This window comes from Ictidomys tridecemlineatus, chromosome X, assembly GCF_052094955.1.
Source record: "Ictidomys tridecemlineatus isolate mIctTri1 chromosome X, mIctTri1.hap1, whole genome shotgun sequence".
Lineage (NCBI taxonomy): Eukaryota > Metazoa > Chordata > Mammalia > Rodentia > Sciuridae > Ictidomys > Ictidomys tridecemlineatus.
The window spans coordinates 93000622-93027853 of record NC_135493.1 but is presented as its reverse complement, the minus strand read 5'-3'; the positions used below and the strand labels follow the sequence as shown (position 1 = coordinate 93027853).

At 35.8% G+C, this 27232-nt stretch overlaps 1 protein-coding gene across 19 annotated transcripts in view; it reads right to left on the bottom strand.

The window, feature by feature from the left end:
* Cask (calcium/calmodulin dependent serine protein kinase) overlaps positions 1-27232 on the bottom strand; it is a 349377-nt gene that overhangs the window by 96594 nt on the left and 225551 nt on the right. For all 19 annotated transcript variants that reach the window (XM_078034938.1, XM_078034941.1, XM_078034937.1 and 16 more), the window contains exons 7-10: positions 22269-22444; positions 17074-17196; positions 10118-10201; positions 1047-1146 (exon numbers count right to left, since the gene is read on the bottom strand). In XM_078034938.1, the coding sequence (XP_077891064.1) occupies positions 1047-1146; positions 10118-10201; positions 17074-17196; positions 22269-22444 (483 nt within the window). The remainder of the gene's footprint in view (positions 1-1046; positions 1147-10117; positions 10202-17073; positions 17197-22268; positions 22445-27232) is intronic.

The following is a 27232-nucleotide window of genomic DNA, read 5'->3' as shown; positions in this document are numbered from 1 at the left end:
TGTGAGCAGAGGAGGGCAGAAGCATAAATAATGACAAATGTTTCTGGTTCCAACAGAGAACAGGTACACTCCTTCTTTTCATCTTGTTGACTGTGGGACAAACAACTCATACTTTGGGCTGTGGTTCCAATGATGATGAGTATTGAAAATGCCAGTCCAAGAGTACAAAAATCAAATCAGCAGTGCAAAGTCAAACACATGACAGATATTGAGTGTCTTTAATGAAAGAAAGAAGAAAAGCTGAGGCCAGATGACATAACTCAAGAGTTAATAAAGAAATGCATAAATAAAAATGTAAAACTCTGACACACACACGCACACACACACACACACACACACACACACGCATGCATCTGCATATACGTATACATGTAGCCTGAGGATTTTTAGTAAATGCTCCTTGAGAATATCTCATTGGCAAGATGGAAGTCTGAGCATTTTATAAAATGATTTCATGAACACTATCAGATTTTTTCAGGACTAGTTGTACACAATTCATCAAAACAGGTAACTCTTCTATGTTCTTCCTCCTTGAATACTTGTATCAAGGGTTATAGACTTTATATATAGAAAGAAGAACTTGATCACTATTTCAAGACAAAGCTCACAAGACAGCTTTACATTGAAAGATTCTTTTAAAGCAGTGCTGTCTCAAAGTCTGACTTAACATGATTGGCATGGGGGAAATATTACATCAGAAGTTTTTGTTGAGGGAGAAAGTGATTGGAAAGATTCAAAAAGTCTGAAACTATAATGTTGGACTAGGTGAAGTGTAATGTTGGGTCTGAAGTGCAGAAAGGGGAAGAAGTATTACTGAGGTAAAAAGAAAAAAGTGAAATGTTGGTTTTGGAGCGGTATGGGAGGGACACTTTGGAATTAAAATGAAAAAGAATGAGACACATGTAGGTAGGATGTGGTTGCTGACAAACTGCCTTAAAATCCCTTGGAGGATTTAAATTCATATACAAAAGTTTACTTACAATGAAAGAGAAAGGATGTAGATGCCAAGTGAGTTACATGGCTGAATGTACCGATTATGCAATTACCTGAGGAGGTAGGGTCTTCAGAGAAATCTGGCAACTCTTCAGGGGGATCCCCATAGAATGAGTTGAATTTGTGACTTGACACAGCGGCTAGTACTGCTCCCTGAAGCAGAGATGAAAAACTTGATTAAAACAAATACACAAATATAAAAGTATTTCATTAAGTAGTTATCTGAAAAATTGTTCAGACAGTCCAGTACAGAGGAGATGTTGGCTGGAAGAGAGATAGCTTTTAAAATAATTTTGAAGCTCTTTAAATACATTACATATGCATACATGAAAATAACACTGCTGGGAATTACAAAAGTGTATGAACTGGGGCTGGGTTGTGGCTCAGTGGTAGAGCACTTGCCTAGCATGTGTGAGGCCCTGGGTTTGATTCTCAGCATCACATATAAATAAATGAATAAAAAAATTTTAAAAAAGTGTATGAAATAATTACATCTTGAACTCAAATATGTACCACACAATGGAATATTCGGTAATCATTATTAAAATGTTGCTGCAGAAGGATGTTTAATGAAATGGAAAGATGTCTGTGATGAATTTCACCTTGAAAAGAAGGTATGGCATGATCTCATTTTTGGAAAAAAATGTTAATATAGATGTAGTCAACATACACCAGAATATTCATAATATTAATTATGCTTGGATAGTAGGATTATGAGCCATTTTTCTTTTAAAAATAATTTTTCCTCCCTTCTTTCTGTTTTTAACAATGATCATGTGTTACTCTTGTATATGAATTCCAAGTCAGGCCAAACATCAGAATAAACTGAATGTGACTTTCAAGCCATGTGCGCAGCTTCCCCCTGAGTTCTGGTTGAGGATCATTGCCATGTCAAGGGCCTGGCAGACCTAGAGCTGTTGAGTGGAGAAAGGATGAGAATTATTGTTTCCAGAACAGGAAGACTGACAAAACTTCCAGGTTTGTTCCCTAGCTCTGCTACTTTCCAGCTATAGGACATTACTTGTGTAATGCATTTAATCTCACTAGGTTTTCTTATATGTAAACTGAGTGTACTAAACTGACATACTTTACAGGATTATCAAAATTCATAATGTACATGAATGTGCTTTGCAAACTATAAAGAATTGTATAAGTGGGAATCATGACTAGCCCTACATAAGCACAGCCATTTGCTAGTCTACACAAAATTGCTCAAATCACCTAAGTTGTCTAAGTCTATAGTAGTCTTTGTCTGAATTTTAAATATTAAACCCTTGAATTTTTCTGAAAAGAAAGTTACATCTCTTGATGTGTAGGTATTTGTTAATAAATCCATGAAAACATTAATAGAAATATACTTCCACAAAGATAACTTTTAAGGGGGTTTGTCTTAGGTTTTGTTTTTGTTTTTTTTCCTCCTACAAATATAAGTTGAAAAATAGACTATAAAAAGGGAAGAACAAAAACAAGAAAACAAAACAGAGACCTGATGTTGATGCTACCATTTTAGGCAAATTTCGATTTCCAAAAGTTCAGGGTCAGTGCAGAAAGGTTCTAATGCAGAACTATAACAACCATGTTGGAAAAAAAAAACAGTAGTGAATGTTGAGTTCTTCTTTCCACAGAAGAATTATATTTCACTTTACATATTATACATGTTCCCTAAAGCTGAGTGGTAATGGAATTTTTATATATCAAATCATATTTCCCACACACTGAAACTAGACTTTTAGAGATACATTATTTTTATTTCCAAATAAAGTTCAACTGAGTTTTTGATATGTTAGTTTTAAGGCCTGTTCTAGCTACTAAAATAGTCCAAGATCTATAAATACTTATACTATTAGGGAAACACTATTTAAAAGAACTCTGAGAAGTAGATTCTTTTGAAGCCATTGTAGCAAGTTCCTAATTTGTCTTATGGCTAGCAGTTTTGTTTATTTAGTTCTCTAAACTCAGTGACCGCACATGGTTCAAATGTTGAATGCTGAGTTATTATGTAAAACAGCAAAATAGTCCCAAAATAGTTCATGGATTCTTAGAATTTTATTAAAGCTTGAGAGTCAATCTTATAAACAGCTCATTCTAGGAGATTCAGTTTTGCAGATGGGAAAACTGAGGTCCAGAGAGGCCTAGCAACATGTGAAGATTACTGTCAACTTAGAGACGTAATCAACGGCAGGCAGAATTGAGGTCTACTCTGCCCAATTCAAGGATTTCTACTATACTAGGAGTTAAAAATTTTTGTGTGTGAAGGGACAGACAGTAGATATTTTAGGCTTCATTAGCCATATGATGTCTTTTGCAGCTACTCAACTCCACCTCTGTGGCATGAAATCAGCAATTGATAAAATATAAAGATATAGTGCTGTGTTCCAATAAAACTTTATATCTAAATCTATATATCTATATCTATAGGTAGTAAACTGAATTTGGCCCCCAGGTCGTAGTTTACCACACTGTACTATACAATCACGTTGGAGATCCTCTGTGTACAACAGTAATATAAAATCTGAGCTTATACAAATAGTTCTTCAAATTTTCTGCTTTAATTTAGTAGGTACACTTTAGTATGTTTCAAGAATGAAACATAATTTTGAGTTAAGAATACTGTTCATAATCTATTAAGAAAAATAATATTAAAGTTGAAATTTTCTCCTTTAAGTACTAGAAAACAAATTTCTAAACAAACTTTTCCTACTTGTGCACAGTTCAGGAATGCAAGAGACTGATCAGTAAGTCAGAGAAACATGCAGGGTATACTATTGCAATTGCAAAATGAATAAAGGAAAAAAATTACAGAAAGTCATCAGAAATCTTCCTTGCTTTCCATATACATAGGGAATAAGTGGTTTTATCCTCTTAATTGAATCACATGGTTTCAATTTACCATGTCCTAAACTGATTGCAAAAAATCATTTTAGGACATGGTAATACAGAATATTGCTTCTATTTATATCGGAAATTTGTTTTTTAGGTGTAGAAATATTTTATGAAACAAAGAAAATGATTTCTAGAAAAGATTCCCTCCTAGATAGACAAGCTCAGATACCCATAAACATCTCTTTGCTCATAACTCCTTCAGGAACTATCTCCCTGGTCAGAGTGCATGTGCACTCCCTTAAGAGACCCACAACCCCAGAGCTCAGCTTTTCCTCATAGTCTAGGTCACACAGTTTGTCTCATGTATCCTTATATTTAATTTGACAAAATATGCTCCTTATATTTAGTCCTGTACTCAGGACTACGTAGTTTATAAAAGAAAGTATTGTTTCTGGAGGATTAAAAAAAACCCCAAGTATTAAAATTCTAAAGCTTATGGGCAGGGGGTGTAGCTCAGTGGTAGAGCACTTGTCTAGCATGCATGAGGCTCTGGGTTCCATTCCTATCACTTCTAACAAACAAGTAAACAAATACCTCTAGAGTTGAGTATGGAGGAAAAGCCCCAACACCTAAAATGTCTGGTAACTAAAATGGGGAAAAAAACTTTCCATCATCACTTACGGAGATATGTAAAATAATGAAAGAAAAGAAGATAAAAAGACATCTGTGATCACATGCAGGGTTCCAAAAGCTTTGTTTACCTACATTTTCAAAATAGTCTGAAAATTATGTGAATAATTTCTAATTATCTGAATAATTTTCTTAGAAATTTGTTGTCTCCTATAGCCTGCTAAAGAGGTTAAATGCCAAAATGAATGTAAAAAAAAGAGCAATTTTCTGGATTGTTGAGCATTGATACTATTATACCCATAATGAGTAATTATCTTGAAATTTCAGCAAAGGTAGTCAGATAAGTAAAATGAGTACTATTTTATATTCTGGCATTAAAAAGTCACCATCATCTACATCCATAAGACTAGGATCCTAGGAATAAGACATATTCCATGCTTGTATAAATACGTTAAAATAGATTCTACTGTCATGTATAATGAAAAAGAACTAATAAAAAATTTAAAAAAAGATTAAAAAAGAAAAAAGTCTCACAAGACTTTCAGCATGAGAAAAAGGTTCAACTGTGCAAATAATAAACTCACTATCAAAAATGCAGTCAACATCATTTCTGGCAGTGGAAAACTAGAAGCAATCTCCATGTCCACAAACTGGTTAATTATATTACAGTTTGTATATATAATGGAATAGGTATAGAACAATTATAGTTTATGCTTAGAATAATGACTCCCAATAAAGTGGACATGTCAGAATCACCCATGAGCCTTTTAAAAAAGACACGTTCCTTCAACCTCACATATTCACCTAGCAATTAAGGAGGGAGGGGTGGTCCCTTGGTTGAATGGTGCAGTGAGCCACTGTTAATGATGGTAAATGTGTTATATCTCCCAAGTGTGCTGAAGTAGAAACCAGTATTTAAAACCAATATTTTGTTACAAGGTAAAAAAAAAAAAGTGAGTTTTGTGAAATTCCCATGAGATAAAATTAACCATCGTACAGTGTATAATTCAGTGGTATTTAGTACATTCGCAATTGTCTGGTTCTAAAAAATTTTTCACAACTCCCCAAACCCTGATACCCATTAAGCAGACACTTTTCAACACCTAACTATCACCAATTTGCTTTCTGTCTCTATGAATTTAGAAACATAAATACCTATTCTAGATATTTCATATACACAGAATCATCTAATATGTGGCATCATGTTTCCTTTTGCATGTGGATATTCAATTGTTCCAGCCCCATTTGTTGAAAAGACTAATTCTTTCTTCCTTGAGTCGCCTGGGAAGTTTTGTCAAAAACTGATTAGCCATAGCTGGTGCATGCCTATAATCCCAGTGACTCAGGAGGCTGAGGCAGGAAGATCATGAGTTCAAAGCCAGTCTCAGCAACTTAGCAAGGCCCTAAGCAACAGAGTGAGGCCCTATCTCAAAAAATAAATAAATAAAAAGGACTAAAAGGCCTGGGGTTGTGGCTCAGTGGTTAAGTGCCACCTGGGTTCAATACCCAGGACAAAAAAATAAATAAACAACACATCAATTGATGATAAGTACAAAGGATTTATTCTTAAGCTCTCAATTCTGTTCCACAGATACACACACACACACACACACACACACACACACACACACACACACACACACATATCCCAGTGTCCTGATAACTGCAGCTTTATAGTAAATGCCCCAAATGAAAAGCATGAGTCTTCCAACTTTGTCCTTTTTTTCCAAGACTGTTTTAGCTATTCTGGAAGCTTTACATTTCCATGTAACTTTTAGGATAAGTTTAAGTTTGTGCTAAAATTTTGATAGGGATTGTGGTGAATCTATGCATCAATTTGGGAAGAACTGTCATCTTAATAATATTGAATCTTCCAATCCATAAATATTAAATACTTCTTCATTCAGATCTTTTTAAAAAATATCTTTATTTTTTAGTTGTAGATGGACAATATCTTTATTTATTTATCTTTTATGTAGTTCTGAGGCTTGAACCCAGTGCCTCACACATGCTAGGTGAGGGCTCTACTACTGAGCCAGAGTCCCAGCCCCTCCATTCAGATCTTTAATTACTCTCAGCAATGTTAGTTTATGGGTCTTGTACTTCTTTTTTTCATATTTTTCTTAAGTATTTCATTATTTTTTGAAGTTATCATGGTTGGAATTTTTCTTAATGTCACTTTAAGCATGTTCTTTGCTTATATATAGGAATATAATTCAATTTTATATATTGATCTTGTATCCTGTTACCTTACTGAACTTGTTATTTCTAAAAGTTTTTTGGTAGATTCCTTAGGATTTTCTATACATGGGGTCATGCCATATGTAAACAAATGCCTTTTCTTTTTTTGCCTGAGTATACTAAGAGCCCAAGGATTTATATTTCTAACAAGATCCCAGATGAGGCTGATGCTGCTGGTCCAGGGACCACACAAGAAAAGTGTACAGTAATTCCCCTTTAGCCATGATTTTGCTTACCTATGGTCAGCCTTGGTATAAAAATACTGAATGGAAAGTTGCAGAAATTAATAATCATATGTCTTAAATAACTTTTATTATAATATATAATATTATTATAAGTATTCAAATGTATTATTAGTTATTGTTGTTCATCTCTTTCTGGGGCTAATTTATAAATTATTCTTTATCAGAGGTATGTATTGTATAGAGTTTTGTACTATCTGTGGTTTCAAGTACCCACTGTTTCGTAATGTATCCCCTATGGATAAGAGGAACTATAATATATTATACAATAGATGTGATAGTAGAGGAAAACAATGGAAAGAAGCTGAATATTACAGTGTAAGTGTAAGAGTTTCTCCTTCTAAATACTGTGAGGGAAGTGATGATAAAAATGATCAGAAAAATCTAACTACAATTACTTTGGAAGAAATACAAGAGTTGAGATTACTCAGTGAAATTTTTAAAAAAACTTTCAAAACCCACAAATATGTTACAGCCAATGACTGGCAAAAAGCTAAAATGGTCTAGAATGCCCATTCAGGAATTGCAGTTGTTTACAGTGTACCAAATCAAAAGTATTAACATTAAAATCATAATAATACATCAACAGTGATCACAAAGTTAATAGCAAATAATATTTATGAAGCACTTGCCTCAACTTTTGTAAAAAATACTGATTCGACCTATGAATTAACTATTATCATTATACCCATTTTATAGATAAATAAATAGAGGCACAGAAAGTTTAGCTAATGTGTTCAAGGCTACACAGCTAGGAAGTGTCAGAATCAAGATACACGAAAGGCAATACAATTTGAGAGCCCACTTTTTCCTTTTCCTTTTTGCCAATGACACTAAAAATTTTGTTGACTAAGTAGCAAAAGTGGATTTCTACTGATTTCAGTGAATTTTCTTTATAATCATTTCCAAGGGAGTTCTAGAAATTAGATTGTCTTCTACTATTTGAGGAATTTAAAAACAGTGTCTGGGTAGGATGGGCACCTCACTGTTCATTTGAGAAAATCAGCTGTATGGTGGGTTCTGAAAGCCAAGGAAATTGCCATCTTTGTTCCAGAAGTTTGCTGGAGAGGCAGAATGAGAATGAGTTCCTGGAGGAAGGCAGATGTAACCTGTTTTAGTGGGGTGGCTGAGCTACTCCACAGAATACAGCCTTACCAGAAAAAGCTGAAAAAAAAAATTCAGTATTGACCCCATCAGTATTGCTGATGTTCTTAATTCTAGGTTGTTTGGCGGGTCTTAAAACTTTAAATAGCCCTGCAAAGGGATGTGGTAAATCCACATGACCCCTCTCTGCTGTGACAGCTTGGCCCTGTCCAAATGAATCTTAGTCACCACTTTGGCTATTTTAGGCCTAAGTCTGATTTTGTGGCACTGGGAGAAGAACAGAATGTCTCTTGTGATGGTGAAATATCTGTACCTAGGCAATGGCAGGTTCAGCCCTATGTAGTGTTACATCACATGAGGCCAAAGCCACGTTAAGAGTTTAAAAGACTTAGGGCAGAGTCAAGAAAGACATACAATGAATAGTTTCTTTGAGAAGAAAATTAACTTCAAATATAGCTGAGCAAATTTCATTAGGAATGATAAGACTTTTCATTCTTTTGTAGGTTGATGGTTCAGGTAGATATCAGATCAAAGGGAAAAAATAGTCTTGGGAAACTTGTTTGGGTACCATCTCAAAAATGGTATAATTACTTTGTAGCTGGGTTGTGGCTCAGTGGTAGAGCACTTGCCTTGCATGGGTGAGGTGCTGGGTTTGATCCTCAGCACCACATAAAAATAAATAAATAAATATATTGTGTCCATCTACAACTAAAAAAGTATTTTAAAAAATCACTTTGGCCAAAGGTTTTTAAAAAGCAAATAGAGAAGAATCAGTTTAAACTCTTGAATATAAAAACAACTAGGAGAAAAGCTTAAATGGGAATACTCATCAACAATGATATGTTAAAATTTCCCTTGTTCTATGGCACCACCATTCAATGGCACCTTTTGCAATCATAGGAATGTTATATATCTGTGCGGTCCAAAATATAGTCACCATCCATATGTGGTTGTTGAGCACTTGAAATGTGCTTGTGTGAATAGGGAACTGACCCTTGAATTTCATTTAATTTCAATTAATTTAAATTTAAATAGCTGCATGTAGCTATCGGATACCATGTTGAACATTTCAGCTTTACAGTATAATACCGTAGATTGATAAGTTTTCCCAAAATTAATATAAATGTTCTTAAAAATTTGGAGTTATATAAAATCATTCATAAATGTTAGGAGTTGAGTAATAACAGATTAAAAATACTATTACAATTTATGATGCATCTGAAAGTACTTCAGAAGAAAGGTTTGATAGTTGGTAGGAGTCACATGAATGAAGAGGACTACTAAACAATCAGCCACTTAAAGAGCAGAGTTAACATTTTCTATATCAAAAGTAGGTCAAATATAAATGAATTTCAATGCCATAATATAATAGTTTTCCCTATTACCCTAGGGTGGAATGGGGCAGCATAGTATTGTTCCATATAATTTTCTTCTAATGCTGGAAAGACTCCACTATTTAATGTTGGGTCTTTTCAGAACCTTTTGAAGTTAAGTGGTCTCCCCATGTGGGGTAATTATTATTATTATTATTATTATTATTATTAGGGTAAAGGATAGGGAGAGAGGCAAGAGAGAGAAAGATATCTAGGAAAAAATAAAGGAAGAAAGGTAAGAAAAGTGACCTGAAAATATTTCCTAGTAGATCAAGGGATTTTATTTATTGCTTTGTGATGGGGATTCAATCCTAGATTGAATGTTAATTCAGTGTTATTTCCATTGAACTAAATTCACATTTTCTGTCAAAATATTTAAGTTTGAAAAAGCATCCTAGATTAATATTTAATAATAATGTATGATAATATTAACTATATCTCTGCAATGAATTTTAAGGGGAAACATCTAAAATAAAATGTATCTTCTAGTTATTAAAATTTGTTTATTTAGATTCATACTGAGATATTAATGGATTTTAAAAACCAAAATATTGTTGAAATGGTGGTAATTTTTGGAAATGAGAATTTAGCTTTAACAAAAACAATAGCCAACACTAGAATACACTGAAGGGCAACAAAACAGAATGAAAAGATTGTTAAGAAGATTGTCATCTACCGTTATCTGCTTGGCTCATTTCTGATTTAACTTACCTTAAGTTTCCTCCGTGCATTGAATTTCCTCAGTTGTTCTACTGTTTCTGGAAGATGAATCTTGTAGGCATAACGATCTCGCTCCTATAAAAGAAGAAAGATAATGAACATACATAACCATTTTGAAGACTGAAGAAACAATATATAACAAATGATAAAGTCCAGATTCTTAAATGTAAAGCTCAGATTGAATCCTAGGAGATTGGAGACTTTATTCCATGATATTGACAAATACTCTGAAATGAGGGATATGAGGGTTAAAATGGATAATAAAGCAATATTTTATTTTAACAATAATAAAGGACTAAAATAATAAAAGACTTTAATTTTCAGGTATGTAACTAAAATAGTCATAATGATTATGAATGTATGAAGTTACATTTGGTGTGAGTTTTGTCAGGTAAAATGAGCATTTGAAAAATTAGCCTTACAACTGATTTAGGGTCAGAAATAACTGAAGTATAAAAACCACAAAATCATTGGGCATGGTTGTGCACACCTGTAATCCAAGCAGCTTGGGAGGCTGAGGCAGGAGGATTGTGAGTTCAAAGCCAACCTCTGCAATTTAGCAAGGCCCTAAGCAACTCAGTGACACCCTGTCTCTAAATAAAATATAAAAAAGGGCTGGGTATGTGGCTCAATGGCTAAGCACCTCTGGGTTCAATCCCTGGTACAAAAAATAAATAATAGATAGATAGACAGACAGATAGATCAATAGATAAATACAACAAAATCTTTCAACCAGGAAAAAGTTTTTAAGGTCATCTAATTCAACCATTTTCCCCATACGGGATCTCCTTCACTACCTGATGGATGATGTATCATTTGATAATTTGTGACATATGTCTACAACCATAAAGTCATCACTACAATCAAGACAATGAATATATCCACCAGTCTCAAAAGTTTGCTCATGGGCTGAGGTTGTGAGGCACTGGAGTCGATACTCAGCATCACATAAAAATAAAATTAAGGTATTGTGTTCACCTACAACATATATGTAAATTTTGCTCATAACTCCTTGCAATCCTCCCTCCCTCTCAGAAAACCACCAATTTATTTTCTATCACTATAGTTTGCTTTTCCTAGAACTTTATATAAGTAGAATCATACAGTATATGCTCATTATTGCCTTACTCAGCATAATAATTCTGAATTTATCTACATTGTTTATATCAACAATTCATTCCATTTTATTGCTGAGTGGTATTCCATTGTACAGATGTACCATAATTTATCCTTTCATCTATTGTTGGGCCCTGGGTTGTTTTCAATTTTTGAGTATTACATATAAAGCTTCTTATAAACATCCATATACAAGTCTTTGTATAAATATGCCATTTCTTTTAGGTAAATAATAAGGAGTAGAATGGCTGGGCCATATGATAGGAATATATTTAGCTCTTTAAGAAGCTATCAAACTGTTTCCCAAAGTGGCTGTACCATTCTATATTCCCACTAGCACTGCATGAGTTCCAGTTGTTCTACATCCTTGCCAACATTTGGTATTTTTTAAATTTTAGTCATTCTAACACATGTGTGCAGGTATCTCATTGTGGCATTAATTCCTATTTCCCTAATGACTAATAATGCTGAACATTTTTGTCTGTGCTTATCTACCATCTGTATGTCTTCTTTGTTGAAGTGTCTGTTGAAATTGTCTCCCATTTTGAATTGTGTTGTATGTTTTCTTCTTACTGAGGTTTGAGAATTCTTTACATATTCTAAATATCAGCCCTTTATTAGATATATAATTTTCAAATATTTACTCTGTGGTTTGGTTTTTCATTTTTTTTATAGCATCTTTCAAATAACAGAAGATCTTAATTCTGTATATAGTTTGCAGGTAGAGAGAATTGAATTTTCTGATAGATTGGATGTGAGGTGTGAGAGAAAGAGAAAAGTCAATAGTACCATCACACAAAGATTTTTAATGTGAGCAACTGGAAGTCTGATACCAACTGAATTGAGAAAATGGGGGCAAGCAAGCTGAAAGATGCATGACATGTCTGGATTCTAGAGCATCAAATGGGTACTTCAGTTGATCCTCCCTGACCTCCAGTGCTGGAGATGAAACCCAGGACTTCACACGTGATAGTAAGTGTTGTACTACTGAGCTACACTCCCAGTCCATGGAGCTGATTTTAAAAATATTTCACATTCAACAGAATGAACACTTAGAGTGTACTGTTGGAATCAGAGTTGTTGATAAGGAAATTGATTCAAAAGTAAAGTGCAAAAATGACTAGACAGAACAAGCATATTTTACCTCTACCAATTACACTAAAAGCTCCTGCTATGGTATATAAAGCAACTAATGGAATGCTTTGAAAATTGGAGAAAAGAAGGCAGACTGGGTAGGGATACCAGGATACAAGGGGACAATCCTGTGATGACAGTGTCAGAATTTTTTTTTGCCTCCTAACACATATGAGCCTGGCTGTGAGAGCAGCTTTCAACTTGAGAACTCCAAGTAGGAAGAGGGCAGACAAAATGATCCTCAGGAGAAGGCCACTGAGAATGGCTGTCCCTGAAGAACAGAATCTTCTCTGTGTCTTTAGATTCTATTACTACTATGAAAATGTAGCGGGGCATAGTGCATTCCTTGCAATCCCAGAGATTCAGAAGGCTGAAGCAGGAGGGGCACAAGTTCAAAGCCAATCTGGACAATTTAGTGAGACCCTGTCTCAAAATGAAAAATAAAAAACTGGGGATGTAGCTCAGTGGTATAGCACCCCTGGGTTCAATCTTTAGTAATGGGAAAAAAAAGAAAAGAAAAATAAAAATAAAGAAAGAAAATCTATTTTACAGCCTGGCTTTGTGTTCTTCTCTCTAGCAGACTGGGAAGTTTACTGAATTTCTGACCATGAATTCTATGTCTAGTAAGTCTCCTTTACATTCAGCATTCACTAATGTGAAGTGGACAAAGAGATAAGGACAAAGTCCAAAAAATAAAATTATGTTTTAATTATGAATTCTGATATTTTCTAAGTAGATAAAACCCACAAGATTTTTCAGAGTTTATTAAGGTATCTTTTACCAGAAAACAAGCAACACCAAAAGCCCAAATGAGGCAAGAGTAAATATAATATTTTTTCTGGATTAAAATCCCTCCTGACACTAATAATGTGATATGAATTCAGAAAATTTCCATAGCAATGTTTCCTGTACTTTAATATAAAGTACATAGTTCATAGTCCTTTGGGCACACTAGAGGCGGAATACATATTTAATGGGTGTGTTGATTGATTTTTCCAAAATTCAAATCAATAAGCCTGATATAAATACCCTTTATTAGCCAATACACTTTATAGCCTATGTATACAAAATGTGTAAAAAGAATTCAACCATCTGTGAGGAAAGTATAATCTCCATTGGCCTCCTTTTTTTTTTTTTTTTTTGGAATGAGCAAGTCTCATTAATTTGGATAGATAAAGGTGTTAAACAGGTATATTTGAACAATTATAAGACATTCATATATTACTTGGTCTAATCTCAAATTCTTTTTTGACATGAACTAATTAAATAAGCCTTCTTTGGGTTTGTTTTATCAAAGAATTAATTGTCTTTTTCTTTTTTTGATGCAAAGCGAGGGTGTTATGACTGGGTACTCTTCATTTTGAGAGTTTTCATCTTCTTATTTCTTCACTTTGCAATTATTCAGGACTTCTTCATAATTAAGTCACTGTTTAAACATTAGCCTAGAATTCTAAATCAACACCACTTACATTCACTGAAATGAGTTACAGATACACATGGACAAGTATTGAAAGGTAACCAAAACCACTCCCACCAGCTAGATGACCTCATTGAATCTCATTGAATTTTTCAGAGGACACATAACCAGTGAAGTTCATCTGTATTTCAGATACAGCTCACAACACTGAGCTCAAATAGCCTTCTGGACCTTCTTGTTTAAGATAATGACACTTCTTGTCTTTTTCATTCTGGTGCTAGAAATCTATAATGTATTAAGCTCAGTTTACTTAGAATAAGAACTATCATTGTTGGCAGGGGCAAGTGTTTCCAAAAACAAATGTTGTTGGCCAAGAAAGCTTTGATAATGAAAGTTACTGTGAACATATATAGTATATAATGCTAAAACATTTTCTAAAGGATTTAAAAAATGACTAAAGTGGCTGCCATTTTCATTGCTATTTGGTATTTTGACTAGTTTCTAATGAACAAAATATCCCCATTAGAGAAAAACAATGGAGAAATAGGAATCCTGTCTAAACTGTTCATTTTCATATCTGGGAGGGAAAAAAAACATTAAAAAGTATCTAAGAACTGTTTACCATTGTTTTCATGGAAAAACTGGGAATAATTAGTACTGAATATCAGAATGTTGAATGAATATATGAGAAGTTATATTCTTAAAGACAATCTGGAGTCATTGGTCACCCTGAATTTTTCAATTAATATTATTCCATATCACTAAGATACATTATTAATCTATATTTTATGTTACTTTATTGTTTTACACAAGTTCTGGGGAAGAAGCATGGTATAATATAATGAACATCCAGCCAGTCATTAAATCATAAGTATTTATCAATCACATACTATGTGCCAGATACTTTCCAGGTTTATACATAAGTGAACCAGAGTTGAAAATTCCTACCCTTGTGCAGCTAGGACAATTAACCAACAAGTAAGATTTAAGTACATCTTATGGAGACTATTGCTATAGACAAAAATAAGTCAGGAAAGGAAAATAGGGAATTTTGGAGGCAAGGGGCATTCCTTCTCCCACATTTTAAATTGTGTTCAGAGAAGTTTCTAATAAGAAGCTGGTATCTAAGCAAAGATCTGAAGATGGTGAAGAAACAGCCATGAAGACATACAGGGGCAGAATGCTCTAGAGAAAGGACATGGTTAAAACAGGGCACTAAGGCAAGAATGTACCTGTGGTCTGAGAATTAGCAAGGAGGCCAACATTATAGAACTGAGTGAGAGAAGAGAGAGCAGGAAAGGGTGAAATCAGAAAGGTATTAGGAAGTCAAGCTGTAGAGCAGATTAAGAAAGAATACTTCAGGGGAGAGGCCAGGATTCAGGAGACATCAGTGTACAGATAGCATTTAAGGCCAGTCAGACTGGATGAGTCTAGTCAAGCGACTGAGTATGGATTGAAAAAAAAAGGAGAAGCAAGGACAGAGGCCAGTGGCACTCCACTGTGAAGAGGGGGTTTAGGGGACACAAGGACAAATCAGTAAGTACTGAGGAAGATTAGCCAGGGTAGCAGAAGACAAACCAGGAGAAAAGGTAGCCTAGAAGCCAAGGGAAGATAAGAGCTTCAGAAGAATGCTGATAGGCCAGGCCTGTGGCACACGCCTGTAATCCCAGCAGCTTGGCAGGGTGGAGGTCAAAGCCCATCTCAGCAATTTAGCAAGGCTCTAAGCAACTTAGCAAGATTCTGTCTTAAAATAAAAAATAAAAAGGGCTGGGGATGTGGCTCAGTGGTTAAGCACCCCTGGGTTCAATTCCTGGTACAAAAAAAAAAAAAATGTTGCTCATAGGCCAAGAAGGACAAGTTCTGGAATTTGACTACCAAATTTAGTAATATAAAGGTCAGTGGTGACTTGATAAGAGCTGCGAAATTTTTTTGTTTGTTTTTTGTTTCATTTTTTTTTTGCAATGCTGGGATGACACCCGGGGCCTCACACATGCTAGGCAAGTGCCCTGCCACCGGGCCCTCAGTCCCAGCCCAACAAGAGCTTTCTTAATGTAATTGGTAGGATTATGACCTTGACTAGTATCAGTTCCAGAGGAAGGGACGAGAGAAATTGGAAGATGTAATTACAGACAACTCTTTCTAAGGGTTTTGAAAGGGAATCAGAAAATACGGGCAGAAGCTAGAGGGGGCTGCAGGATCAAGAGAAGGCACATGTGTGTAAATGTAAAAAATAAAAGTAAATTATAGGATGCTATGTCCAAAAGAGACAGAAAACTGATGATGAAGGAAAGGGGAAAGTTGTTGGAGCAATGTCATCATGTAGGTAAAAGGGACATGATCTATACAAGCGATAGGGTCTTGGTAAGCTGAATTAAAATCCTGGCCTCACTAATGACAACTTCTGAGACTTGAGGTAAGATTCTTTTGTGGGGGAGAGGGCAAGGGACAAGTCTCTTAACTTCTCTGAACATTCATTTTCCTATCTATAAAGTGAGGATTTCCTGGAATTACTAAATTGTATAATGCTTTTTGTTTGTTTTGTGGTACTAGGGACTGAATCTAGGGGCACTTTACCATTGAACCACATCCCCAACCCCTTTTTATGTTTTATTTTTGAGACAGGGTCTTGCTAAATTACTTAGGGCCTTGCTAAGTTGCTGAGGCTGGCTTTGAACTCGTAATCTTCCTTCCTCAGCCTCCTGAGCTGCTGGAATTACAGTCATGAGCTATCACACCTAGCTTGAACTGGGTAATGTTTCAATCAAACAGTACTGTTTCATTGATGTTTATAATTTTTCTTAATACTCATTGGAAGATGGGATATGGGAAGGATTTTTAAAATGGGCCTCTTTCCTAAGACAGTAAATAAATTCATATCTAGTTTCTATGGATAAGTAGCTAAAGTTGTAAAGAACATATCACACCTGAAATAAAGGAGTTCAATCCCACTATCAAAAAAAAAGGATGATTAATTTGTTGTAATCTATTGTAATTTCAGTCGTTCATGTTACATCTCTTGGAACATGTGTTGGCAGAGGGAAACTAGGCCTTCTTTCCTCATATATTTCATCTTCATCTGCTTTTGTATTCTCTGTATACTAGCTGAATGCCACTAGATTGTTCACAGAAGATGCACAGGAATGTCCAACAAGAGGAAGAAAAGAAATGGGAGAATCTCAGAAAGAAGAAAAGGTAAAAAAAGGGCCACCTTCTAGATCAATACACTGCTGTCATTGGAAGTGTTCAAACAGTGTGAGCGGTGACCTGTGAGCTCCTATACCTTAAGCCATGGGTGATTCAGTGCTTCATAAACGGTAATTCTTTCAGCTGGATCCAGCATCAGCATGCGACGTACTAGGTCTTTGGCACTTTCAGAGATATGGCTCCACTGCCGAGGATTCATCTGGGGAGGAGAAAAGGATGACTACATAGTTATCTTCAGTGAGAAGTTAACATTTACTCTTATTTAATATTCTTATATTGCTTCAGTGTAAATAAAAAATTCTCAAAGAACAGAAATCTCATTTTAAAAGGCTTATTTTTAATGCAATTAAATGCATTAAACAGCTTATTTTAAATGTAATTCTTTGTTCGTGTTATTGTTCACTATATGAGAATTTGCATCGGTAAATATTCCATACATGTTCTTGTTGTTATGATAATATTTTCAATAATCAAAGGATAGAATGCTAACCGGTTTCTACCTTTAGATCCTCAGCTAAAGAGTCTAGATAGAATAACTTGATCCCAAAAGCACTAAAATAAAAAATTAAGATTTAAAGAAATACTTTATTTGAGTACTGGAGATTGAATCCAGGAGTGTGTAATCACTGATCTACATCCCCCTCGCCCTTTTGATTTTTTATTTTGAGACATAATCCCGCTAAGTTGCTTAGGGCCTTGCTAAATTGCTGAGGCTGGGTTTGAAATCGTAATCCTTTTTCTTCAGTCTCCTGAGCCACATACATCACTGTGCCTGAAGAAACATTTCAAAACATGTTTTTAAAACTGGGGATCAGCAGCAATTGTGAAGCTAGGAAAAATTATTCATAGGATATTTTGGTCAGAGTATGTCAATTTCAGTTTATAGGGGGAAATATACCATTATCATTGCCCTACAAAATAACCAATTCACCTGTATGTTGTCCTCAGTGAAGTTTGTCTCTTAGAGATAAGAAAATGAAGCCACATGGTAATTTGACTAAAATCAAATAAAAAGAATTAAGCCACATGGTAATTTGACTAAAATCAAATAAAAAGAATTATGAGTTATTCAAAAGACTTCTGAGAAAAGCTGTGGGTCTGTGAGGAAAATATTGGAAGGTACCTGGGAAAGGGGCTATGTCTGAGGCCAGAAATCAGGGCTTGAGTCTGGGAAGAGAGTACAGACAGGAGGTAGAGATGGAACAGAGTCTCATTCCCGATTTTCAGCATCAGGAAGCTGCTTAATTAGGTGAGCTTACGGGAGCTGCCTGGTACTAGGGGCATCAAGCAATGTCACAGCTTTTTTCTTGAGTGTGTGCACTGGGGATGGAACCCAAGGCCCCATGTCTGGGTAGGCAAGTGCTCTCCCACTGAGCTTTACCCACAGCCCAAGGCCCTTGGGTTTCACCAGTAGAGACCCATGGGACCATCTAAGGGAGAAAGATGGAGCATAATCTCCACAACAATTTTAGGCCAAATGAAATCACAGTATTCGCATCACAGTTACAAGTGAATCATTCCAATTTAGCTAACAGCTAGCAAAGCCACTTAGTTCTGGCTAAGGTGAGGCTTTGTGCTTGTAGATGTAGATGTGGAGGGGAAAGTGATTCCATGTTAAGGACAACTCTTAAAATTAGAAGGTGTTCCATTTTCTTTTGGTAACAGGCAGAATTCCAAACAGTAGTCCCTTTTGTTTGTCAAATCCCATGAAGATGAATGTCATGAGACGGTTTAAAAGTTGTCATCTTATTGACATTGTCATCAAATGACCAGTTTGTAATAAGGAAGTGAGTAACTAGACAGGTCTTAGATGGCCTTGCTCTCTCTTCCCTATCCTGGAGCTGCTGTACTCTTTACGGTCTGAATGATTTTGTTTTTCTAGCAAAGGGATAGAGAAATCATCTGAAAGAGGTGGTAAGATTTCTGAACTTGAGTTTTTAAATACCATAGCCATAGCAGCTTAGAATATTGCTGTGTAGATACCAATTGGCTACCTGTGACCATGGTATAAGATGACACTGTATCTTTTATATAGAGTTAGGGAAATATTACTTTTTTCCTGTATAAAAAAGTTAATTGAGGTTAAATGTTAGCACATATCTCAATTAATTAATTAATTAGTAGTCTCTGACATCTACTTTAAAAGATCAAGTAAATCAGCAAATAAGAATAAAAAGTCAAATTAAAATCACTTAAGCGCTAGTGTGGTAGCACATGCCTGTAATCCCAGCCACTCAGGAAGCTGAGGTAGGAGGATCACCAGTTGTAGGCCAGCCTCAGCAACTTAGCAAGACCTTGTCTAAAAATCAATAAGAATAAAAATAAAAATAAAAGGGCTGGGGGTGAGGCTCAGTGGTAGCAAGCCCCTGGGTCCAATCCCAGTACTATTAAAATAATCACTTAAGAGCAGTAGCAGTTTATAATTTAAATATACTACATTTAAAATATGTCATGGAACTATTCTTGAAAATACCCATCAAGAAACAAGGATTTTGTTAAAAATTCTTTTGTTAAGAACCACCAGGGTGATAAATTTTGTTTTTTGAGATCTGTTTTAAAATAATCTAGTAGGCTGTTCATGGTGGTGCATGCCTGTAATCCTAGCAACTTGGGAGGCTGAAGCAGGAGGATCACAATTTCAAGGCCAGCCTCAGCAACTTAGCAAGACTGTGTCTCAAAATAAAACATAAAAAGGGCTGGAAATGTGGTTCAGTTGTTAAGCTCCCCTGGGTTCAATTCCTGGTACCAGTTAAAAATGAATAAAATAAAATAATCTAGTAGTATGTTGAATACAGGTAAAACAACATTGGTTATATGTTAACTATTGAAACTGGGGTTCTACACTATTTTTCCATATTTTTATTAGTGTATTATAACTATACATAGTAGTGGGATTTGTTGTTACATATTCATACATGTACACAATACAACAATATAATATGGTCAACAGTACTCCCCCATCCATTGTTTTGTTTGAAATTTTCCATAATAAATTACTCAGAGAATCATATCACTGTATACTTTTTAAAAAAGACCCACGAGTTTCATCATAGGTAGCAAAGATGGATCTATACTTCGAATTAAGCTGCTAAAAAAACCTGGGCCCTTGTAAGGAAAGCCATGAAGATATTGAGATGTGAGATTAGCCAAATAAAACAGTAAACAAGCTATTAACCTCAAAGCTTCAAATCCCAGGTACAGAAATTATGATATAGCTGCTGCTGTTATCTATCTGACTTATGCTAATACTTTTACTATTCCCTAGGAATAGGGAAATTTTAATAATTTACTTTTTGGACATTTTGAACAGTCCAAGTTTCTTACCAAGAAATAAAAATAACTATTCAATGTTTTAAAAATAGACAAAATCAAATACCAGACACTGTCGGAATGAAACACATTGCCTTGGAAACCAGGAAGTTAGTAACTGAACAAACACAAAGGAAGAATTCTATTCTATTATTAGCAAGTGCTTATAACTCAAAAAGGCAGGTGGGAGATTTTATTATATGGTACCCACGTCATAAATTGCTGAGAGTATTAAATGAGTTAATATAAGTGCTTAGAGCAGTTTTGGTACATACCAAATGTTATGTCTCAGTCAGCTACCACTATTGCTATCATTATTATTATGTGGTTGTGTGACTTGATTTGATTTGTCAAAATTCAACCAGAAAGCCCAGGCTGTGCTTTCCTGATAGCCACTCACAATTTCCAGGGATTGGAAGGGGATGATTAGTTACAAGCAATTTCCTGAGACATTTAGTTTCTTCCAAAGTACCAATTTTATTCCCTGGCTAACTGACTCCAAGCAGAAAAGTATATATCTACAATCACTTTTCTCTGTAGCAGAATTTTGGCAGAGATCTTACACCAAATAAAACAAGACAAATATGTATGTACTTATGAGTGGATGGTGTACAGGGCAAACAACCAAAAGTCTAGATCATTCTCACCTCCACTAGCTTTAGCTGGGGCTTAAAAGGATAAGACTGCAAATCTGAAACTTCTATATCTTTTTCTTTTTTCCCCCCACGACCTACAAAACAATTCTAAATTACTGAGGAACTGAAAAGAAAACTTTAGGGGGGGTCTCATAACCCTGTTTTATTTTACCAGGCACGGCCAAAAATGAAACAGTGATTCCGTTGAAGAGAAGGTATAGTTTCCATAACAACGAGAGGAGAGTCTCTCCAACACAAAGTTCCCTGAACTACAGACAGTACTCCCCCATGCTTCCTACGCCTAGTCTCTTATGGCTAGATGTAGTGTTATAGGCAAACAAGTAGAAGAGCTGGGGTAGTGAAATTCATCTTCAGTTTATTTATTTCCAAGAAGTCCTTAGCTCCTTCTTATATAGCCATTCATGATGTCAGTAATAACTTTGAATTTTTTTTAAATAATGAAAGTAATAATTCACTAAATCTCAAGTCAGTGATAGTCTGTGAACACACAGCAGCCAAAGAATATCAATGTTTAAGTCACATCAAAATGCCTCTAGATTGTGTTATGGAGCATAGCTGTGATGTTGGAATTTCAAGTTTATCCTAGAATGAAATTGGTACTTTTTTTTTTTTTTTTTTTTTGGGTACTGGGGACTGAATCCAGAGGGGATTTACCACTGAGCCACATCCCCAGTCCTTTTTATTTATTTTTATTTTGACACGGATTTCACTAAGTTGCTTAGGGCCTCACTTAGTTGCTGAGGCTGGCCTTGAACTTTTGATCCTCCTGCCTCAGGCTCCCAAGTCACTGGGATTACAGGTGTGCACTACCATGCTTGGCCTAAATGGTACATTTTTTGGGCTGTGCTGACATACATTTAAAATTAAGATAAGGACTGATTAAAAGTACCTGAATAAAATTTCCATTTCAATTTTACAAATTAAGCAAAAACCTTTAAATATGAAGCCCCTTTTCTCATCTACAGAAAGAAGGGCCACATAAGTTTTTTTTTTTTTAAAACTTAGATTAGTAAAGAAAATCTAGTGGCTGACAGTAACTTCAAAATGCTTGATTTTTTTTGGGGGGGGGGATTGGGGATTGAGCCCATGGATGCTCTTCCACTAAGCTGCATACCCAGTCCTTTTTAGTTCTTATTTTGAGGCAGGGTCTCACTCAATTGCAGAGGCTGGCCTTGAATTTGTGATCCACTTTCCTCCGCTTTCTCAGTTGCCAGGCTTATGGTATGTGCTACCGGACCCAGCACCAAACAAACTTTTCAGGATAATGTAATCTCAGTGGAAAAATTAAATGGTCATAAGACATTACCTTATATTTTCCTTTAATGATGCCTTCAAACAATCTTTCCTTGGTTCCGTAAAAAGGCAAACAACCACTGAGCAGGATGAAAAGGATCACGCCGCACCCCCACACGTCCACAGGCTTTCCATAAGGCTCTCTTTTGACTACTTCTGGGGCCATAAAGTGAGGCGTCCCGACGCGCCCTACATTGAAAACAACAACAACATGAAAGAAAACGATTTATATAAAATCAGGGCTTTCCATATGAAAACCAAAAATAATAATAGAATGATCACAATCAGAATGAAAAGTCTGCCAAGAGAAATATCCTCTCATCACCTGTTCCCAGGAAATGAAGCTCACGGTGGGGGGTGGGAGTGGGGAGAATGATTTCTCTAATCACCTCTTGAAAACACTGAGTCCAAGAGAGGCCCCTGGGAGTCCTTCTTGAATTCTGCATGCTATATAGTAGAAATTAATGCTATTTATTGATTCATAAAGAGGTTTAAATTTTTAATTTGGAGCAGAGGTAGGTGGAAGAGTCTACAGGCAGTTTATTCCTGCCCAGGAAAGAGCCCAGAAGCCTGCCTTGGGCAGAAGGCAGAGGCAGGGAGAGGAGAGCTCAGGAATGAAGAAAAAAACATCTGTGGCAAAAAGTTTACTTTTGGGGGCTGGGGTTGTGGCTCAGTGGTAGAGCACTCGCCTAGCATGGTTGAGGCACTGGGTTCGATCCTCAGCACCACATAAAGATAAATAAATAAAGGTATTGTGTCCAACTACAGCTAAAAAATATTTTAAAAATAAGATTACTTTTGACTGCCAAATGGAAATTCCCCAAGAAAACCTAATGCTGAGAACTTTTATTTGGAATATGAATTTCAATCTGCAATCCTGTTCATTTGATTGTAGCAATTAACAATGGTTAGTGGTACTTTGTTAGAAAAGGAACTAGTTTTAGTTTCTTGCTTACATTAAGATTTTTCTTTTTATGGTACCGAGGATTGAACCAGTGACAATTAACCACTGAACCACAATCCCAGCCCTCTTTTATATTTTATTTAGAGACAGGGTCTTGCTAAGTTGCTGAGGCAAGCTTTGAACTTGTGATCCTCCTGCCTCAGCCTCTGGAACCACAGGGATTACAAGCACATGCCACTACTCCTGGCTCTCTAACATTAAGATTTGAAGAGAAACAACAGCAAATATGTGGACACACATCGAAGCAAAACTAATGAAGTTCCACCGATTAGCTCCTCTTTGACCTTCATCTTCTTCAATGAGTTTTCCTTTCTTTCCCCCTCTCTATCAAAAATTAGCTTTCTGGAAGGAATGTGATACCAGTTGTTTGCACATGAACAGCCATCTTTAACTCAGTATTCCAAAGGAAGGCTTTTCTTCTGTGAAATAAAAGGCTTGTACCCTGTAGTGAGATTACCATAGGATGGGGCACTGCCTTCTAGACTTGGCACTCATTCTAGATGTTTACAAGCCCACTCACCTTCCTCGCTCTGCCAGTCTCTGACTTATCATACTGAGTCCAATATAATTTTTACTTTGAAATTTGCACCAGTACTTTATCTACAGACCAGAACTGTGGTTCAGAGCTTTGAAAGAACTTAAGAAATCTTCTGGTCCAGCTGAAGCGCAAGGCCTGTTAGTGGTTATTGAACTCAGTTGGGACAGAGAAGGATAATACAGCTCTTAGTTTGCATACTGGGGATATTCCTTTGTTGAAGATCACTATGGGTCCCCTTCCTCCCCACAAAATAAAAGAGGTTATGCTTAGGGTTCAATTTGTGAAAATGTGCTCATTTAAAATGTATAATGGATAAGTGAAATCTACAAAGACCTGGCTAAATTAATATTTTTATTTCTGGATTATCCCATTTTGCTTCCTTGAGTAACATAAATAAGCTAAAGCAATGAGAGTTAAGCCTCCTACTTCATTAGCATCCTGGACAGGGAGGGGCCACTGGATATGAGCCTTGTTTTGATGGACAGGAGCTGGCAGGAGCAAGGAGAAGCAGGGAAAGAGCCCAGGGTACCATTTGGTATACTGGTACCAGGACAACAGTTAGGTACCAGCTAAGGGTTCAGATGAGGCCCTGGAATTCAACTTGATTCCTGCTATTTCCCATACAAGAAAGGGTCAAGCAACTCAAAACTGGGACTTCATTCTGGGAATAATCAGAGCCACCATGGCCAGTCCCAACCATCCTGAGGAGGTTTTCTCCAACTAGCTGGATTGAAGGCTACCCAATTCTAGGGACATTCTTGGGGAAGATGTTATGTATCTTTGGGTTTAAGAATTTGCTCTTAGATGATCATGGGAACATTATGATGGAAAGAATATACAGAAATGTTTCTTTTGTCTCAAGTACATTGGCAGAATGTGAAAAGGGCTGGAGTTAACCTTTATTATACACTACTTCCCCAAACTCCTTGTTACTAATTTTCTTTCGTTGTGACCACTTGACTTTATGACTTAGACCACAAAATTCTAAGAACAGGAAACCAATTACCAAACCAAATTAAATGTCATTGTTGATGAAATACTTCAGATGTACATTTAAATGTTATACTTTGATAATATAATTAAACCTTCTACCTAGAATCTTGAGGTTCTAAATAGCTACATTTTAATACTTTTGGATTAGAACCTTTATGCACATAATGCTTTTTACTTTAATAATTTTTGTATGGCTATTTCCTACAATTTCCTGACCTCTTTTACCTAGGATGTTGCAGAGTTGTCACTGTGGATGTTAATTAAAGATCTCTACTGTAGAACAGAGAGCACCCTCAGAAACTTCAAAGGTTTGTAAAGGTTGATTTCATTGATTATTAAAAGGCTGCTGTGTTTACCAAGTTTTGAGGTTTGCTTACTGTATTTTTTTTTTCTGTCAGGCTTTCTTAATTTTTTTTTTCTTGCTATGATTATTCCAGTTCCAGCTTCTCCTAGTTTGTTGTGTATAATCTGCTATTAACAGGAAACTCACTAGCAATAAGATTCTTTTATTTAATAGCAATTTCTCAGGCGTTGCTAGGTCTCCGACACCATGGTAGGCACTGTGGAAACATAGGGGATAAACCTTGGTTCTCCTACCCCTTACAAATCTGAGTCTTTGCTACAATTACAAGTCCCTGCATCAAGTGCAATGCGGAGATGATGGAGCCCACATGGTTCTAGTAATATGGAAAGGAAGGAATAGGACTATCTAACTCAGATGGTTTAAGATCAGCCTACTTTTAAGAGGAGACAATTGTTAGTGCAGACTTCAACAATAGTAGGAATTAACCAGATAGATAAAATAACAAAAGACATTCCAACGAGAGGAAATGGCTGGTGTAAATTAGGAACACAAATCTATACAACTTTATGAAAAATGGGAGTAGGTCAGCCTCAGAGAAGGTCTTTAGATGCTCAATTGAGAGGACCATGAATGGGTTTTAAGGGTAGGAACAGTTTTGCTGCTATTATAATTAGTTTCTAGGTTCCTAATTGCATTCTGGATATGTGAGTTCTCCAAACAGCTGAGTTTCAGATAGGGGAAGCGTAAATATATTTAAATAGATTTTTTTTTTAAAATTTAGTTCTTAGTTGTAGTTGGACATAATACCTTTATTTATTTATTTTATGTGGTGCTGAGGATCGAACCCAGTACCTCGCACATGCTGGGTGATGGCTCTACCGCTGAGCCACAACCCCAGCCCTCTTTAAATGGTTTTTACTTTATGGCACATATAAAGAAGAGGACCCCTTTCTATTTGGAGGACTCGGTGATCGAAGATTCCAAGTGACAGGAAAGTAACTCTTTGTTATAAATAGTTTTTAGTTGTAGATGGACACAATTTCTTTATTTTTAAAAATTTTTATTTATTTATTTATTTTTATGGGGTGTGAAGGATTGAACACAATGCCTCACGCATGAGAGGCAAGTGCTCTATCACTGAGCTATACCCCTAGCCCAGGAAAGTAACTTTTGATTTCAAAGTTGATAAATACTAGCAAAATTTCAAAAGCACCTTAAACCACAAGAAAGATTCTTCTGTGAGAAATCTTTTATCCCTTATCTACTCATATTGTATTTTTAAAAGTATTATAAAGCAGCTGTGGATGTAGCTCCATGGTAGAGCACTTGCCTAGCATGCATAAGGCCTTGGGTTTGATCCCCAGCACTGCAAAAAGAAAAATATATATTGTAATGCTTACAATAGTTATTTCAAGTAAATCTATGTTAAGAAATAACAATATTTAGGCCGGGCGCAGTGGCGCACACCTGTAATCCCAGCAGCTCAGGAGGCAGAGGCAGGAGGATCACGAGTTCAAAGCCAGCCTCGGCAATTTATCGAGGTGCTAAGCAACTCAGTGAGACCCTGTCTCTGATAAAATACAAAACAGGGTTAGAGATGTGGCTCAATGGTCAAGTGCTCCTGAGTTCAATCCGTGGTATCCCACCAAAAAAGAAATAACAATATTTTGACTGTCATAAAGTATTTTAGTTTTAGAGCATAGAAAATAATAAATGTTGAATAACTGGCACTCTGGGAATTCAAAATTAGATTTCAAAATACAATTTAGGGAAAAGCTTCATGGACTTTAGAATTACCATGGAGAAAATATCCAGGTAAATCTAATGAATCTACTTTTCCTGTTCAATGAAGATGAACAATAAAATATGGAGCCCATGACATTCTGAATAGTAACAAGATGAAGATTTAGAGTGCTTGCCTAGCATGCATGAGGCACTGGGTTCAAACCCCCATACCACATAAAAATAAACAAATGAAGTAAAGGTATTGTATCCATCTACAACTAAAAAGAAAATAAAATAAAAATTTAGAGCAACAGAAACAAAATCATTATAAATGGACAATATATAACATATAAAAGGAACTCAATTCATTTTATTTTATCTCATCTCATTAACCTTGGGGAAGTAATCATCAAATTATTTGTTATCATTGTGAGTTGGTTTACCAGCAATATT